Source organism: Monodon monoceros, unplaced genomic scaffold (genome assembly GCF_005190385.1).
Source record: "Monodon monoceros isolate NGI ecotype Baffin Bay Population unplaced genomic scaffold, NGI_Narwhal_1 Super_Scaffold_4, whole genome shotgun sequence".
NCBI lineage: Eukaryota > Metazoa > Chordata > Mammalia > Artiodactyla > Monodontidae > Monodon > Monodon monoceros.
In genome coordinates, this window is record NW_021703781.1 from 19,160,373 (window position 1) to 19,178,105 (window position 17,733).

At 39.3% G+C, this 17,733-nt stretch overlaps 1 protein-coding gene across 5 annotated transcripts in view; it reads right to left on the reverse strand.

The window, feature by feature from the left end:
* PBLD (phenazine biosynthesis like protein domain containing) overlaps positions 1-17,733 on the reverse strand; it is a 148,043-nt gene that overhangs the window by 121,881 nt on the left and 8,429 nt on the right. For all 5 annotated transcript variants that reach the window (XR_003797000.1, XR_003797001.1, XR_003796999.1 and 2 more), the window contains exons 2-4: positions 8,683-8,829; positions 1,055-1,154; positions 587-685 (exon numbers count right to left, since the gene is read on the reverse strand). Coding sequence is in view for 2 of the 5 variants with exons in the window: in XM_029245090.1 (XP_029100923.1) it covers positions 587-685; positions 1,055-1,154; positions 8,683-8,766 (283 nt within the window). In the remaining 3 variants the exon portion in view is untranslated. The remainder of the gene's footprint in view (positions 1-586; positions 686-1,054; positions 1,155-8,682; positions 8,830-17,733) is intronic.

Sequence of the window (17,733 nt, forward strand, 5' to 3'; positions counted from 1 at the left end):
GCTGCTTCCATCTCCACTTTTAGGACATTTCCAGGCAGCTCTCTGCCCCATTCCCACAAAGCCCTGATCTTTATCTATTATACTAAGTGTAGCTGAGGTGGAAACAGGTAGGATTAAGGTGCTGCATCCTCTCTTCACAGGGTAAATGTATACAGCTGGGGCTCATTAATATTTAAAATTCAGAGTAAATAAGTTCTTATTGTGAAATGAATTTCAATGTGGGTGGGGACATATTCGGGGCAAAGTTATGTCTTTTGGTTCCCCAGTATCATATCATGTTAGACAACTATTCTGCATTCAAGCTCTGCTCCTGTGTTTGTCACAGAGACCAGAGAGCTCCTATTTAGAAGAAAATGGCATTCCAGGAAACAATGACCATGGCTTTCCAACATGCATAGTACATACTCTGAAAGATCAAAGTGTTATAGAAGCTTGCTGTTTTTGTTTCTGCATAATAAATCGCATGAAATAAACTTTGCAGTGTCTTTATACCAGTCACTTTGGTTCACAGGAAAGAATGTGTGAGAGTTTTTAAAAATATTTGCTATTTGCTAAATGGTAAGTTCATAAAAGAAAATCACGTTACTTATTTTGTGAAACAGCACAGCTGCAGAAGCCAGGGTAGCGTGGCCACAGAGAGGAACCTCACTCACTGGTGTAAACCACCTTAATCCAAAGCAGGAACCTTCAGAGGAGAAAAAACCAAAGAGAGATGAGATCATTCCCATACAAGGGGGTCGTAAACTTTTCATTTTCTTATTCTTCTCTAAATATTTCATTAGCATGATTCATCATTGAAACATGTTGTGAAAGGAGGAGCAAAGTCTAGGCAAGCCTCCTAGGGCCCCCCAGTGCTAGATCTGGAGCTGAAACACTCAAATTCACCAATACCTGCTCCCCCAGATGAAATGAAAACCAGATTAGAAGCTCCCCCTCTCCCTCCTATCTGCATGCAAATAGTAAATGGACATTTCCCTTAACTATCATTCCCCCACTGGAAAAGCAGTTTCTTGTGCCATTCAGGAATGGTTAAAAAAAAAAAAAGCGTATTTACTTTGTGTAAAGTTGTCAGTTGGGTGTAGTTTTTGGATAAAAGCAGTTTCAGAGAGATTCATTTCCTTTGCAATTTTTTGGTGCATGTCTTCATCCAATTTCTAAATTAGAAACAAAAGGTTATTGAGACTCCAGAAACAAAAATCTGACTTCCTTGGACAGCAACTGCCACTAGTAAATAACAGTTTATTAATATTAAAAGTTATATGCCTGAAAGGAAATAATTGCCAAGGAATTCAAGGCACTTTTATAAAGATGGTTTTTCAGAAATCCATGCATGCAACCATGTGAAGAGCTGTGGAGGTTAAAAGCTAGAACAGATTCTGAAAACCTACCAGCCTGGGCTATCCTTTGTCAGATTATTATCTAGTCTATCTGAGAGCATGTGTTCTCTTCTAAAAATAATTTCTGCAAATGGAAACTCCACAATCTCTCTTTCCTGTTGGATGAAGAGATGTCAGGTGCCCACTCTGAGCAGGCTGGACCACTCTGCCCCCATTTATGCACAGTTCACTCCCTTTCATGAGTCAGGCCTCAGGCCAGAGGTCACCTCCTCCAGAAAGCCTTCCAGACTGCTCTGTCTCTTCCCCAGTGCATAGACCACCTGAAATTACTTGCTATGTCCTTTTAATGTCTGTTCCCCCCACCTCTGACTCTGGCTCTATGAGAGCACCAACTGTGCTACTTTGCTTTGTCCTGATTTAGAACAATGCTTTTATTCATCCTGGGATGGAAGGAGGTCAATAAATATTTGCTAAGAGAATAATTATCCAGTTAACCTTCATTTTAAAAACCCTCAATATAGATATTTTTATCCACTTACAGATAAACAAATTAAACACAGAAAGTTTGTGTAATATCCTAAAAACACAATACGTCTAATAAATGGTAGAGTGATTAAGAATGTGGGCTTTGCAAATGGTAAGAACCAGTGAATCTAGAGGAAAAGTATGTAGATGTTCATTCTTGAAATTTTTCTTAAGTTTTTAAATTTTTCAAAATAAAACAATTTTTTTAAAGGAGGCTTTGGAAACAGACATAATTGGATTGTATCTAGGGTCAGCTCCTAGAAACAGTGCAAGAGTGGGCAAGTCATTTCACCTCCTGGAGCCTCAGCTTCTATGCCTTTAAAGTGGGAATAATAGTACTTAGGTTGAAGGGTTATTGTGAAGACACATACATGCATATACATGCATACACACACATACACACATTCCTCTTAACTCAAGGGAAAAAATGGGCTGAAGCATGAATTTTCTCTTTGAGAATGAAAAGCAATTTTTTAATCAACAAAATGATCACTACTTAGATTTTGAATTCTAAAGAAATCTCAAGACATTAACTATACTCCAATAAAAATTTATTTAAAAAAAAAGAAATCTCAAGACAAATGTATTTTTGCTTTGGCAAAACTTACTAGTCTTGAGCTCCTGAAACCCAGAAGTAAGAATTATACTTTATTCTAATAAATTCATAATTCACTTATCTGAGTTATGCAAGTTAAACACCCTTGTCTTTTAGTTGATTCAAATTCTTTTGAAACACTTTCCGTATACTCATATAACATTACAGATATGTTTACCTATTAAAGTTTCTGTATTGGAAAAAAAGGCATAAAACAGCAGTTGTGAAAAATCAGTCATGATTTTAAAAATATCAGCTGGTGTAAAAATCCTAACAGGGGACTTACTAAGCTTTTCTTAAAGGAGCTCTGTATTAAAAATCTGTAGAGGCTCTGTAGTCCTACAGAAAGAGAAATCACTTAAGAAATAGATACTTATTTTCTGAAAAAAATAACACAATGGGTTTTTCTGTTTGTTTTTTACTTAATGTTTTTCTTTCAAAAGATTTAATCCAATAATGCATATAAAGTGCTCATCACAGTGCCTGATGCATAGTAAGTACTTGATAAACGTTACCTTTTTGAGTGGTTCAAAGCCAGTGCTTTAGCCTGCCACGCCGCACTGCCTCCCCATAACAAGGAAATTATTATTATCCCTTTAACAGGCTGCAGGCAAGAAAACCAATGTCTATCAGATAAAATGGACTCCTGCAAGCAGAATCAATCACTGAGTGCCACGCTAGGCCACCAGCATCAGCACCATTCCCAAGGGAATGTGTTAGAAATGGAGAGTCTCAGGCCCTGCCCCAGACCTTCTGGATCAGAATCTCCATCTTAACCAGAAACCAGGTGATCTGTGAGCACATTAAAGTCTGGGGAGCCCTGGTGTGTAAGGTATGGTCCTCTGGTCAAGGGCCTGAGCCTCTCAGTTGAGGAGTCAAGATAGATACAGAAATCAGCAATGGATTTTGACATTAAGTACTCTAGGACTTTAAAGGTGAGGACTTGATGTGGACCTCGAAAAGGGAAGGTTTTGTTGAGTTGAACAGGAAAATGTGGGCAAAAAGCTTTGTATTGGGGATGCTTCTTGGGCAAATCACTTGACCTCACTTCTTTCTCCTTCTGTTAAATCTTTGACACTCTAGGATTCTGTAAGCTAAGGTAAGGAGAATTAGGATGGTAGGAATGAAGTGGAATGAGCACATGTCACACCTCTGGGCACCTGTGGGCCTGGGGAGTGAGAAGTCCCACCTGAGTAGAGGAGGGGGTTGGGTGCCGCTGAGGCCAACAAGGCAACAATGTTCAGAAGTGAACTCAAGCGCTTCGCAGTGGCCTGTTGAATGTTCTCCATGGAAACTGGCCCACCTGCCCGTGCATGTAACACCTGAGAGAAACTCAGAGCCATTTAATTCCCCAGTGCTGAGTCTGCAGTCACAGGCCTCAAAGGTGATTGAAGGGGTGATGAAGAAAAGCCTGGATTTGCCTCCTTGACTAAAGGAACCTGCAGTGCCTGCCAGTCCCTCCTGTATCTGATCTGGCCAAACTCCCTATCCTTGTCCTTCCTTTCTTTGCCTATTGCTTCCCGTGATCTTTAGGACCAGAGCCTCTAAAAGTATTAAAGCATTTCACATTGTAGCCAAGCTCACCATCTATTGGTAATAGATTCCTTTGCAAATGGGCTTTTTTGCACATCAGCTAAAACACACACTTCACAGACCATCAACTCTTTAATCTTCTCTGCTTTGGTATATTTCACCAATTACAATTTGAATTTCTATAAGTGCAATTTCTGCCCCAGAACACTGAAAATGCACCTGCTATTTGCCTGAGGGGCCAGAGACAATGTAGAAAGTATGATAGTAGCAGCCCTCAATGTGCACCACATGTGGCTGAATTTCTACACTGGAACCAAAGATCAAAATAATGGTGAATCATGAGAAGATTAATATTGCTTCAACTTGGAGAGCTTCAGGAAAAAAAGAATGAGACTACATTCATTCAAAATACTGAATTTTGGTTCCAATAATGTTTCCATTTTACACTACAAGCTTATTTTTAAATGTAACATAATAGTTTCAAACCAAACCGATAACTGTTAGTTCTCTTGCTTTAATATCCATTTCCTTTTGCCAATTTCCCATGACTCAAGCTTCCAGCAGCAAAATTAGAGCCATGTTTGTTTTTCTGCCTTCCAATGTACTGCGTTGGGACACTGAGGTTCCATCACTATATGGCCCACAAAAGAGTAATGATCAGAAAATCAGAGTAAAGTTTTAAATACTCCCACCTTGTGGCAGTTTAGAAGTATGACAGCCTAAACAGGACAGTCCTGCTCTGTTCCTTTGTCCCTCTGCTTTCCTTCCAGCAATGGAAAAGCACTTGGATGTAGAAAGTTCTAAATCATCTAGGAATGGGAGATTCCTTTCGAGGCACTTGGATTTCCGATTGTAAAGTTATGTCCATACAATGCAGCACTCAAACTTCAGGCCATCTTCAGTTGCTTCTAATGGATCTTATGGATGCTTAGTCTCTCCAGCTCCATCACAGAACCCAAAGAACATACTCACTTTGCATACCCTGCCCACCCCATCCTACCAATGAGAACAAAAGATGAAAAACTGTTGGCTAACTAGAACTCTTAGAAGGAGATTTTGCCATAATATCACTGATTATAATATTTTCACTTTCACTCAACAGGTATCTATTTAGTGCCTCCCATGTGCTAGGCCTTGTGTGTTGGAACAAGTCAGAATAGATTAAGATCTCATGGAATGTACAGTAGTGAGAGAGACAGGCATTGAATGAATTACAACAAGAGTGATACATGTTATCAACTGGGAAAGGGTGCCGTGGGAGCACATAAAAGAGGAAGATATCTAGTCTAGTATTGAGTACAGTGGGTTAAAAGCATGGGTCCTGCAGTCAGGCAGACCTGGGGTGGGATTCTGAAGTCAGCCATTTAACCTTCTTCTGCCTCCATTTTCTCATCTGTAAAATGGGGATAATAATAATAAGACCTACTCACAGAGTGGTTGTGAGGGTGAAATGAAATAATATATGAAAAGAAATTAGCACAGTATGTATCTGGCTGAACTTGCCTGAAGTCACTGCCCTCAAAGCTGAGAGTTATGTTCTAGAAGCCAGTGAGGATACTTGGGAAGCAGCAATTCCCACATTAACATTTCCTCTTCCTTTGCGTTGCTCTCTTCCCTCAAATACTCAGCAAAGGAAAACACTTCAATGTCCTAGAAGAATCTTCTCTGCACTTTGCATCATTTTTCTGGGCATAAAAATGAGATATGAGGTTGTAACCCTCTAGAAACCCCAGGAGCCTCTGACCCAGTGTGGTCACACTGAGCCAGTGATCCTCTCTCTAAGGAAGGGCAGCAAGTTTGGAAATGGCCACTGCACATGAGTTAAAGCATGGATTGAACACAGCATTGCCATACACCTGTTTTTCTTTAAATATATAACCCACCAAGCTGTAAAAGGGGCTTTTCGTCGTCCCTAAATTTAACCAGAAAAACCAGAACAGCAAGTACTTTAGGAACTAAAACTAAGCATTCCTTTTTAAAAGTGTGAAGCCAGGGACCCCTGGCGGTCCAGTGGTTAAGAGGTCACCTTCCAAAGCAGGGGGTGAGGGTTCGATCCCTGGTTGGGGAGCTAAGATTCCCACATGCCTCAGGGCCCGAAAACCAAAACAAAACAGAAGCAATATTGTAACAGACTCAATAAAAACTTTAAAAAAAAAGCGTGAAGCTGATCCTCCTTGCTGTCACTGGAAATGATTAGTAATATTTAAAAGAATAGAAACACACATATATGAATATTACATTTGATCCTAGCACAGTGTCCAGCTTACGGTAGACAGCCAGTAAAGGCCAGCTGAATCGGGATAAATAAATATACTGGGCACACAACGAAGTTGTTTTTACGGATAATTTAAACAGGAAAACTCCAGAATAAGCCTCTCTTTAGAGAAGGTATCTTCTGAAACAATGATTTTCAACTGGGGGCTTTCTCTAGTTGCGGCAAGCGGGGGCTGTTCTTCGTTGCGGTGCTCGGGCTTCTCATTGCCGTGGCTTCTCTTGTTGCAGAGCACAGGCTCCAGGTGCACGGGCTTCAGTAGTTGTGGCTCATGGGCTCCAGAGTGCAGGCTCAGTAGTTGTGGCACACGGGCTTAGTTGCTCCGTGGCATGTGGGATCTTCCCAGACCAGGGCTCGAACCTGTGTCCCCTGCATTGGCAGGCGGATTCTTAACCACTGAGCCACCAGGGAAGCACCTATATTAAAACTCTTGACAAGCAGATTTAGTCAATTTCACAAGTCCTTGACGTGAAGCTATGTTTGCCATATTGTTTCTAAACAAAGTTCACGTTTTAGAATCCGGCTGTTATTCTCTCACTAATACTCCTAAGCTCTTGTGTTACTTGACAAAGCCTATTAACTTTATTACTTTCTGCACTTTGTGGCTGGAAAATGCCAACTGCAAGGTTGCATGATGAATGCATCATCAAAGTAAGATGAGGACTCTTTGTTTTGTTTTATTTATTTACTTATTTTTGGCTGGGTTGGGTCTTCGTTGCTAAGGGCGGGCTTTCTCTAGTTGCAGTGAGTGGGGGCTACTCTTCTTTGCGGTGTGTGGGCTTCTTGTGGGGTCTTCTCGTTGCGGTGCATGGGTTCTAGGCGCGGGGGCTTCGGTAGTTGTGGCGTGTGAGCTCAGTAGTTGCGGTAGGTGGGCTCTAGAGCGCAGGCTCAGTAGCTGTGGCGCATGGGGCTTAGTTGCTCCATGGCACATGGGATCTTCCCGGAGCAGGGCTCAAGCCGGTGTCCCCGCATTGGCAGGCAGATTCTTAACCACTGCGCTACCAGGGAAGCCCAAGGTAAGATGAGGACTCTTGATCACCATTTTGCTGCTCCATTTGACGGAGAAAATAAGTATACCAAAGACTCAATTAACAATAGTCGCCTGTCTCAGTAAAACCTCAGCCATTCTCCATCTTGATTTACACTAGAATCACCCGGGGAGCTTTAAAAAACAGTGCTGCTTGGTTCCCACCCCCAGAGATTCTATTGTGATTGGTTGGGCATAGGAATTTTTAAAGCACCTCAGGTGATTTTAATCTGCAGCCAGCCTGATGTTTGCACTCAAAGGCCCAACTTAATAAGACTTTTTTTAATGTGTTATTTTTTTATTGGAGTATAACTGCTTTACAATGTTGTGTTAGTTTCTGCTGTAGAGTGAAGTGAACCAGATATAGGTATACATATATGCCCTCCCTCTTTGACCTCCCCCACCCCACATCCCACCCATCTAGGTCATCACAGAGCACAGAGCTGAGCTCCTTGTGCTATACAGCAGGTTCCCACTAGCTATCTATTTTACTCATGGTAGTGTATTTATGTCACACTTCATCTCCCAATTCATCCCACCCTCCCCTTCCCCCCACTCCCCACCGTGTTCTCCACCTCTGCCTTTCTATTCCTGCCCTTTATGATCATCAGTTGTTTACTGTGTTCCTGAAGTAATTTTCAGAAAATCTACTCTTGTACTAACTGCTCTGAGTAGAAGCGTACCTTGGCTTGTTTCCTAACACCCAGGTAACAACACAAAGCATCTAAGGTCAAAGAAACTTTGACTATTCTGTTAAAACTTATCCAATCAAAGAGCCATTTTTAAAATGAGACTTTCAGTAAGCTGAGTTCTCTCTATGTTAGAGCTTAATTCCTTCTATCTACTACATTACTGAAGTCCTTGCAAAATGTCTCCTCTTTGGTCCTGAAAAGAATTTCTAATTGTCTGAACTATAGGTAAGGTTAAAAATATCCAGCTAGAATCTTTTAAGCTAAATGTATCAGCCATGTCCAGTCACATAAAACTCATCTAATTTCATTCTCCTCCCCATTTGGTGCTAACTAAATGAAAACACAGAGGCTACAAGGAGCTCGAGTTCTTTTTTTTTTGGGCGGGGGCGGAGGGGGGTCTCAACTACCAAACCACCAGGGAAATCCCCCACACACTTTTTTTTTAATTGGCTCTAGTTCTTCTTTACATGAATCTTCATTTCTCTTACACCTACATCTAGGTGTAAGCGGTCTCATCATAAGATGTGGTCAATATCAACTTGCAGACATGAACATTGCTGATATCATTTGACAAAGAACACAAACCAGAGAGGTACACAAATAGGTGGGTCTGATTTTTTTTTTTTTTTTTTTAGGAAATACTTGGTTCTACAGGAATCTAGGATTTGAGGCACTGCACTTCAAAACAAAATACTACTTACATTTTCTAGGAGGCAAACAGCAGCAGGATTCCCACGAAATGCTTTTGCTGTGAATGCATCTGCTATGAAAATAGGGAACTTCATTTTCCTTGCAATCTGTTTCTGCAAGCTCTCAGAATTGCTGGTAGCCTGCTTTCATGCTTGTTGCTGCAAAAAATCAAAAAGTTAATGTTTTACTTGATGTACAGAAGCAACTAGCATTTTCCAGGTACAAAGTCAAGCAATTATTCTAACACACCTACATTTAAAGTGATCTTCTGATTTTAAGCCTCTAAATTGAATTTGTTTTAAATTACTGGATTAATATTTTTTTCATAGTGTACATATACTTAACAACATAATCATATTCCTAGAGTAGCCAAAACTACATTAGGCTATGCTTTTAATGAAGTGCATGAAACTTTCAAGGGGCATATATGTTGCTTATAGTTTCCCAATGAATATTACTGCCCTTTTAAAATAATGCATTTTTTCTAATTATAAAAAATATGCCCATTATCGCTTCCTTAGTGGCGCTGTGGTTGAGAATCCTCCTGCCAATGCAGGGGACACAGGTTCAAGCCCTGGTCCAGGAAGATCCCACATGCTGCGGAGCAACTAAGCCCGTGTGCTACAACTACTGAGCCTGCACTCTGGAGCCCATGAGCCACAACTACTGAGGCCCGTGCACCTGGAGCCTGTGCTCTGCATGAAGAGAAACCCACGCACTGCAAAGAATAGTAGCCCCCGCTCACCGCAGCTGGAGAAAGCCCACACGGAGCAACAAAGACCCAACGCAGCCAAAAATAAATAAATTTATATTTTTTTACAATGCCCATTATAAGAAAAACTTGGAAAATCAAAAAGTGACTCATAACCATGTAAATCAGCAATAACTTTTTTTTTTTGGACTTAACATAATCAAAGGAGCCTCATGCTTTAATTTTGTGTTATTTTATAAATCTGCAGATGGAGACTTTTTAACTCATGATATAGATTTGTTAAAATAAAGCTTTTCATTATAAGAATAACACTTTCTCTTTACTGAAAACCTGTAAAATATAGAAAAGCAGGGTGGGGAGGGGATCTCCTGTATTCTCATGCCCTACAGAGAGAAATTCTGTTAAACATTCTCAGTGTTTCCTTTGCTTTACTAGAAAGCATGGGTTTTGTCATAGGCATGGAGGGATTCTTCCCTCCCAAAGTTATAGAACTTTTAAAATATTCAGCAAATTAGAAGGTGCTTTGTTTAAATCTAAAAGAAATTAACCTATCCTAACATGTATTTCTTGTTCTCAACATTAAGATAAATAACAGTGGGACGCCTTGCTGGCGGCCACACCTGGCACCAGCCCACTAGGCAGCTCCCAGGCCTACAGGTTTCTTTTTCTTTTCTTTGTGTTTAATTTATTATACAAGTGTTTTGCTTAACTTTCTTGCCAAATGCCTACGTTTTTCTGCCTTTTTTTTTTTAGGTATAATTGATGTATTACTTTCAGGTGTACAACATACTGATCCGATATTTTTATATATTGGGAAATGATCTACCACAATCATTAACTACCTAGTTAATCCATCACCATACAAAGTTACAAAAAAAGGGTTTTTTTGTGTGTGATGAAATTTTGAAGATCTACTCTCTTAGCAGCTTTCAAATATGCAATACATTATTGCTAACTATAGTCACCATGCTGTACATGACATTCCTGGGACTTATTTATTTTACAACTGTAAGTTTGTACCTTTTGACCCCCTTCAATAACTTCAGTAAGGTTGCACCTTCTGACCTCCAAGCAATAACATTATTAATATTTTAGATATACAGTTTTTAATCATAATTTTTACCCTTTTAACAGTATAGCATGAGTATAAATGCTTCAAAAACATCATTTTAATAGATTTACAATAGGCTCATGCATATGCTATAAATTATTTAACTATTTCCCCTTTGGTGAGTATTTATTTCTAATTTTTCACTTGTAAAGATAATGTAGTGATCAAATTTTTTGACTGTAAATCTTGGTCTGCATTTCTGATTCTTTAATTATAATAGATTCCCAAAAACCAAATCCCTGGGTCAAAGTGTACAGACATCTTAACTTACACATACAGTTAAATTTATCTTCAGGGCTTCCCTCGTGGTGCAGTGGTTAAGAATCCGCCTACCAATGCAGGGGACACGGGTTCAAGCCCTGGTCTGGGGAGATCCCACATGCCACGGAGCAACTTAGCCTGTGCGCCACAACTACTGAGCCTGCGCTCTAGAGCCCGCGAGCCACAACTACTGAGCCCATGTGCCACAACTACTGAAGCCCACGCGCCTAGAGCCCGTGCTCTGCAACAAGAGAAGCCACCGTAATGAGAAGCCCACGCACTGCAACGAAGAGTAGCCCCCGCTCGCAGCAACCAGAGAAAGCCTGCGCACAGCAATGAAGACCCAACGCAGCCAAAAATAAATAAATAAATAAATAAATAATTTTTAAAAATTTATCTTCAGAGAGTGTATCAACTTAGCATATGAGAATGCCCCACCATTGGTGATCTGATAGATTTTAAAATACCTTGAACTTTCATTTGTGTTTCTTGGATTATTCTAACCAGAGTGCAAAGAGCATAAAGTCAGAACCTCTTCTTGTTTTTCTTTGCTACTAAAATCTCAGTTTCTAGAACAGTGCCTGACACAATAAATGTTTATTGAATTAAGTAAATAATATACTGAGCATGCATCACAACTGAACTTTCATACATTGACTGGCAAATACTTAGGGCTTCTCAACATGGTATCATCTGCCAGCCAACATTTCAGTTTCAGTAGCATCACCATTATTGACAGTACATTGCAGTTTGTTGATGTAATTATTTGGAAATTTTATTATAGATTGCCTTTATTATTTTAGAAAAATTGAATAGAGACCAGAAACAAATTAAAGTTCTGACAATGAAGCATAGTTTTCATAAATAGAACTGACATTGACACCGTTACAGAAATCATAGGTATGCCAAAAGGAGCAAGTTTTTAGCCTCATTGAACTACAGCTCCGTTGGTCTCAGCCATCAGCTATGTGTTCAATTGGATGAGAAAATTTATATTGAAAAGACTGTATAACTTTTCTATAGAGATCATAAATTACATGTTTATGTTTTTAAAATGTTTCTTTAGATAGTCTTGTTTTCTTGCTCTAATTTGGTACAGAAAAATAAAATTCTACAACTAAGTACTTTATCAAGCTTCTAGATGCACTGCATTGCTTCTCAAGTGAGAACATTTCTTTAAAGGGAAAAATCCTCCAAGACTCTAATATCCAATGTCATTTGCCTGTTTGACAACAACTCCTCTCCACCCCACCCCTCCCACACACACACTTGCACTTCTCTTTTTCTAAAAGAACTCTGATTTTGTTTGGGGAGGCAATGCGCCCGGCCCCATCAATGTATCATGAATGGTCTAAGGCAATCTGTATGATTTCATTCTCCTGTGCCAGATGCTCCCTCTTCCAGATCCTCTTGCAGCTAGAGATGGCCATAGGACCCATTTAGAGCAAGATTGCTGGAGAGATTCTAGGGACAATCTTTGGCTTTCTGATAAAAGGGGCAGATGGGAAAGGAAAATGGACAGCCTCTTTTTCCCCCTCCTCTTTTTCCTGTCTTGAATATGTTGCTGATGCCTGGAAATGCAACGATCATCTTTTGACCATGAGGTGACAAATATGAAGAGGAAAAGCTAACAAACTAGGTAAGGAAGAAATAGTATAGGTTCTTTACAATGTAGTTAACCTGCTAAATCAATGTTAGATCCTCCTACTTCCAGACTTCTTAAGTAAACAGCAAATATCCTTAAGGTTCAAACTATTGTCAGTCCATGGAGTAGCCAAAATAATGGCCGAAGTAGCCAAAGGTGTCCACATTCTAATTCCAAGAACTTGTTAATGTGCTATGTTGCATGGCAGCAGGGAATTAAGGTTGCATATGGGATTAAGGTTGCTAATCAACTGATTTTTTTTTTTCAACATTTGAAGGCAGGACTTTTTTTTAAAATTTTATTTTTATCTTTGGCTGCATTGGGTCTTCCTTGCTACGCGCGGGTTTTCTCTAGTTGTGGTGAGTGGGGGCTACTCTTCGTTGCGGTGCGCGGGCTTCTCATTGTGGTGGCTTCTCTTGTTGCGGAGCATGGGCTCTAGGTGCACAGGCTTCAGTGGTTGCAGCAAGCGGGTTCGGTAGTTGTGGCACCCGGCCTCAGTAGTTGTGGCTTGTGGGATCTAGAGCACAGGCTCAGTAGTTGTGGCGCACGGGCTTAGTTGCCCCACAGCATGTGGAATCTTCCCAGACCAGGGATCAAACCTGTGTCCCCTGCATTGGCAGGTGGATTCTTAACCTCTGCACCACCAGGGAAGTTCCAACTGACCTTAAAATAAGATTATTTTGGATTATCCCAGTGGACTAAATGTCACAGGGGTCTTTAAAAGTGGAAGAGGGAGGCAGAAAAGTTCAAGGCAGTCATTTGAACATGCTGTGCTGCTGGGTTAAAGACAGAGGAAGGAGACACAAGCCAAGAAATATAGATAGCCTCTAGAAATTGAATAAGGTGGGACTTCCCTGGTGGTCCAGTGGTTAAGAATCCGTGCTCCCAATGTAGGGGGCATGGGTTTGATCCCTGGTCAGGGAAGTTCCTTGACCCCATGCCATGGAGCATGGCCAAAAAAAAAAAAAAAAAACTGAACAAGGCAAGGAAACAAATTCTCCCCTAGAACCTCTAGAAGGAACAAATCTGGATTAGTCAGTTGAGGATGCCATAACAAACCATAGACTGCGTGGCTTAAACAACAGAATTTCTTTTCTCACAATCTTGAGGCTGGGAAGTCCCAGATCAAGATTGATTTTATCCCAGTGAGACCTATTTTGGATTTGTGACCTTCAGAACTATAAAATAATAAATTTGTGTTATTGTTACTCACTAAATTTGTGATAATTTGTTATAGCAGCAACAGGAAATGAACACAATCCAGTATTCTGTTACTTGCAGCCCAGCAAAATCCTAACTGCTGCACAAATTTCCAAGAACAATAATAATAAATACTTACTGAGCACTTATTATGTGCTAGACATGGTTCTAAGAGCATTTAATCCTCAGAGCATCTCATGAGATAGATCCTTATTATAATCTCCATTTCCATTTTACAGGTGAATAAACAGAGGCTCAGAAATTTTAAGTAACTTGCCCAAGGTCACATATTTAGGCAATGCCTAAATTTGAACCCAAATAGTCTAATTGCAGAGTCCATGTTGTTAACCACCGTGCCTTAGAATATATCCCAGGACCAGAATTTGAGGAACTCTTACTTAAGGAACTAAAATCTTAGTTCCATGGTAAACTACCACTGCATAAGAGAAATTTTGTCTTAAGTGTTAAAATACTTTAGACCATCTTTGAAATGAAAACTCAAGAGTTTAAAAATTCTCTTAGAATTTGCAGACACTCAAGAATACAAAGGACCCTGGTACAAGAAACACTAAATAATTGTACTATGTATGAAAACTAAACAAGATTTCTGATTAAGTAAAAAGAGCTCTTGGTCAAGTGTGAAAGTTTCTTAAGCATTTTTATTTGTTCTAGAACAGTGCTTTTCAGATTTTAGCATTCATCAGAAGCACCTGTGGGGATGTATTAAAACACAAATTGCTGGACTCCATGCCCAGAATTTTTTATTTCATAAGTTGTATTAAAACACAAATTGCTGGACTCCATGCCCAGAATTTTTTATTTCATAAGTCAAGAATTTATATTTCTAACAAGTTCCCAAGTGATGCTGATGCCGTACTTAGAGACTCACTACAAAAAGAGCATGAAGTTTCTAACACCATAAATGTATTAAAACTATCTTTCTAAAATGTATTTTATAAATTTAATTTTTATTCTCAAAGGGGAGAAAAAGTATTTTTATTCATTTAATTTGATTAATATTTCTGTTTGTGCTCTATGGTAACCAATTATGCTTAACATAGGGTTCACATTAACAATTTAATTTTCAAAAATTACTGTGTATTTCCTAAACACCAGGCACATGCTAGATTTGGGGGATAAAATGATGAACAAGTCACTAACTCTCTGTCAAGGTATTCTCAGTCAGTGAGGAGACCAATGTAAAAATTACAAAATATAAAATACAAAGATAAAGATACAATGCTTATGAACACAAGGAGAGAGCAATAACTCTGCCCAGGAGACAGTCAGAGGGAGCTCCAGAGATGAGGTGACATTTGAATGGGTCCAAAAACATATACAAAAAAATGTCCAGCAGTTCCATAAGGGGGGAACAGGCATCTTGGGCAGAGTGCATGGATTAATCCCAGGGTAAGCAATTCAATATGGAAATAGATGTGGCAAGAGGATAGGAGAGGGTGGAGATAAGGCTATAAAGATCTGCTGGAGCCAATGTTCATGATTTCTTCTTTATCTTTGTGGGTTCAGAAATCCAAAGTTCAGTTCAACAGCTACTGTGTGGCAGGCAGACTTCAATACTAGGCACCAGGGAGAGAAGAGAATCTCATGAATGAGCCATACACCTCTACCCTGAGGATCTAATCTAGAATTTACTTTTGAAGATGTCTTTTGTTTTTTTCTCTCTCTCTCTCCTTAAAATTAGTTTTGGTTTCATTCCTATAAGGAAAAGCCAGGATTAACATCCCCCTGAATTGCTGAGAGAAAATTTGAGGCAGGTAAAGTTTGAGCAACTTGCTTTTATTTATCCAGTAAATGGGCTTGCACAAATTTTGGCATCCAGTCAAATGGCTGGTCCTCAGGTGCAGCTATCAGGCAGGGCTCTGAGCAACTATCCAGCACAGTGTTTTTCAAATGATCCAAATAATTTAAATTATCCTTCTCTAGTTTCACTGACATTCCGTTGGGACACCTAGAGTGGCTTTACATGTCCCTCAATAATGCCAAGCAAATATGCTGTTTAAAAAGAATTAAATTACCCCCAGAGGGTACAAGCTCATAAATCTAAATTCATATGATTTCAGGACTTCCCTGGTGGCGCAGTGGTTAAGAATCTGCTTGCCAATGCTGGGGACATGGTGTCGATCCCTGGCCAGGGAAGATCCCACATGCTGTGGAGCATCCCATGCACCAGAATTACTGAGCCTGCGCTCTAGAGCCCGGGCTCTAGAGCCCGTGAGCCACAACCACTGAAGCTCGCGTGCCTAGAGCCCATGCTCCACAACAGAGAAGCCACCGCAATGAGAAGCCTGCGCACCGCAACGAAGAGTAGCCCCCACTCGCCGCCACTAGAGAAAGCCCGCGCGCAGCAACGAAGACCCAACGCAGCCAAAAATAAATACATAAATTTATAAATTCATATGACTTCTCAACTATTCATACTTCTCTTTTATAACTCTTTAGTTTTTAATAATCAAATTAGTATATGAATATAATCCTTTTATAAACAATAAAATAGTACGGAAAAAACTAAAATCCCATTTGACAATTCCCTGTCCCACTACCTTCCCCGGAGTTCCACTGGGTTTGTTTTTGAGAACACAGTAGACACCTTCCTGAATTCTAATCTTGGTTCCATTTACCATGGAAATGTAGGGAAATCATAAACCTCCCTTGTTCAAATAGCTTAGTCATTAAACCTGCCCACGGGTATGCCTGGGAACACTGAGGCTTATTTGTCCCTCTGTAACTAACTGTCTTAGCTTGTTTACAGTCTCCTGTGGCTACAGACAACAGAAAGTTGATTTCTGTTATTCTGTAGCTGTTAGCATAAAAGAATCCACTTAGCTTTTGCTTATGACTACTGCCTCAAAACAAGGATACTCATTAATAAATGCCAGTTTAGTTCTTTGAAAATGTAAATACTTACTAATAGAGCACTGACTGGCATTCAAAGTGTACTTGAACACAGTCTACTTGCTGGTGAAAGAAAATAAGTATAAAAAAGAATTACAAATTATAAGTAAAATAAGTTTTTAAATAAAAATTTGGAAGAAAGTCTATTTTTAAATTAGTTTCATTTAGCTACTAAGACCATATATATATATATATATATATATATATATACACACACACGCACACACATACACATATATATGGCATTCAACTACTTTGTGTTTACTTTTACCCATATTTCCTATACTTAACAGAAGCTCTGAAACACTTCCTTTGTTCAAATATTTTTAGACTCGTTCTGATTTCCTCAACTACATTTATGTTTGAATACCCACTGTTTTGGATGGAAATTTTTCACTTTTCTGTTAAAGTTTACAGTTCTCATCTTATTGTCATGACTTACCATTTATCAACCAAATTATTGTCCCCCGCTTCCTCTCCCCACTGGTAACCACTAGTTTGTTCTCTATATTTGTGAGTCTGTTTCTTTTTTGTTATATTCACTAGTTTATTGTATTTTTTAGATTCCACATATAAGCGATAACATAATTTGTCTTTGTCTGACTTATTTCACTTAGCATAATACCCTCCAAGTCCACCCACATAGTTGCAAATGGCAAAACTTCATTCTTTTTTATGACTGAGTAGTATTCCATTGTATAAATATACCACATCTTCTTTATCCATTCATCTGTTGATGGACACTTAGGTTGCTTCCATATTTTGCCAATTGTAAATAATGCTTCTATGAACACTGAGGTGCATGTAACTTTTCAAATTAGTATTTTTGGCTTTTTTCAGATACATACCCAGAAGTTGAATTGCTGAGTCATACGGTAGTTCTATTTCTAGTTTTTTGAGAAACCTCCATACTGTTTCCCACAGTGGCTGCACCAACTTACATTCCCACCAACAGTGTATGAGGGCTCCCTTTTCTCCACATCCTTGCCAACATTTGTTATTTGTATTCTTTTTGATAATAGCCATATACATATGTTCTTTATAGATATCCATATTCATATATATAATATCTAGTTAATACAAAAGCAAGCAGTAATGGAGGAATAGAGAAACAATAAAGACATGACATATAGAAAACAAATAGCAAAATGGCAGACTTAAACCCCACCTTAATTACATTAAATGTAAATGGACTAAATTCACATCAAAGGGATTTTTTT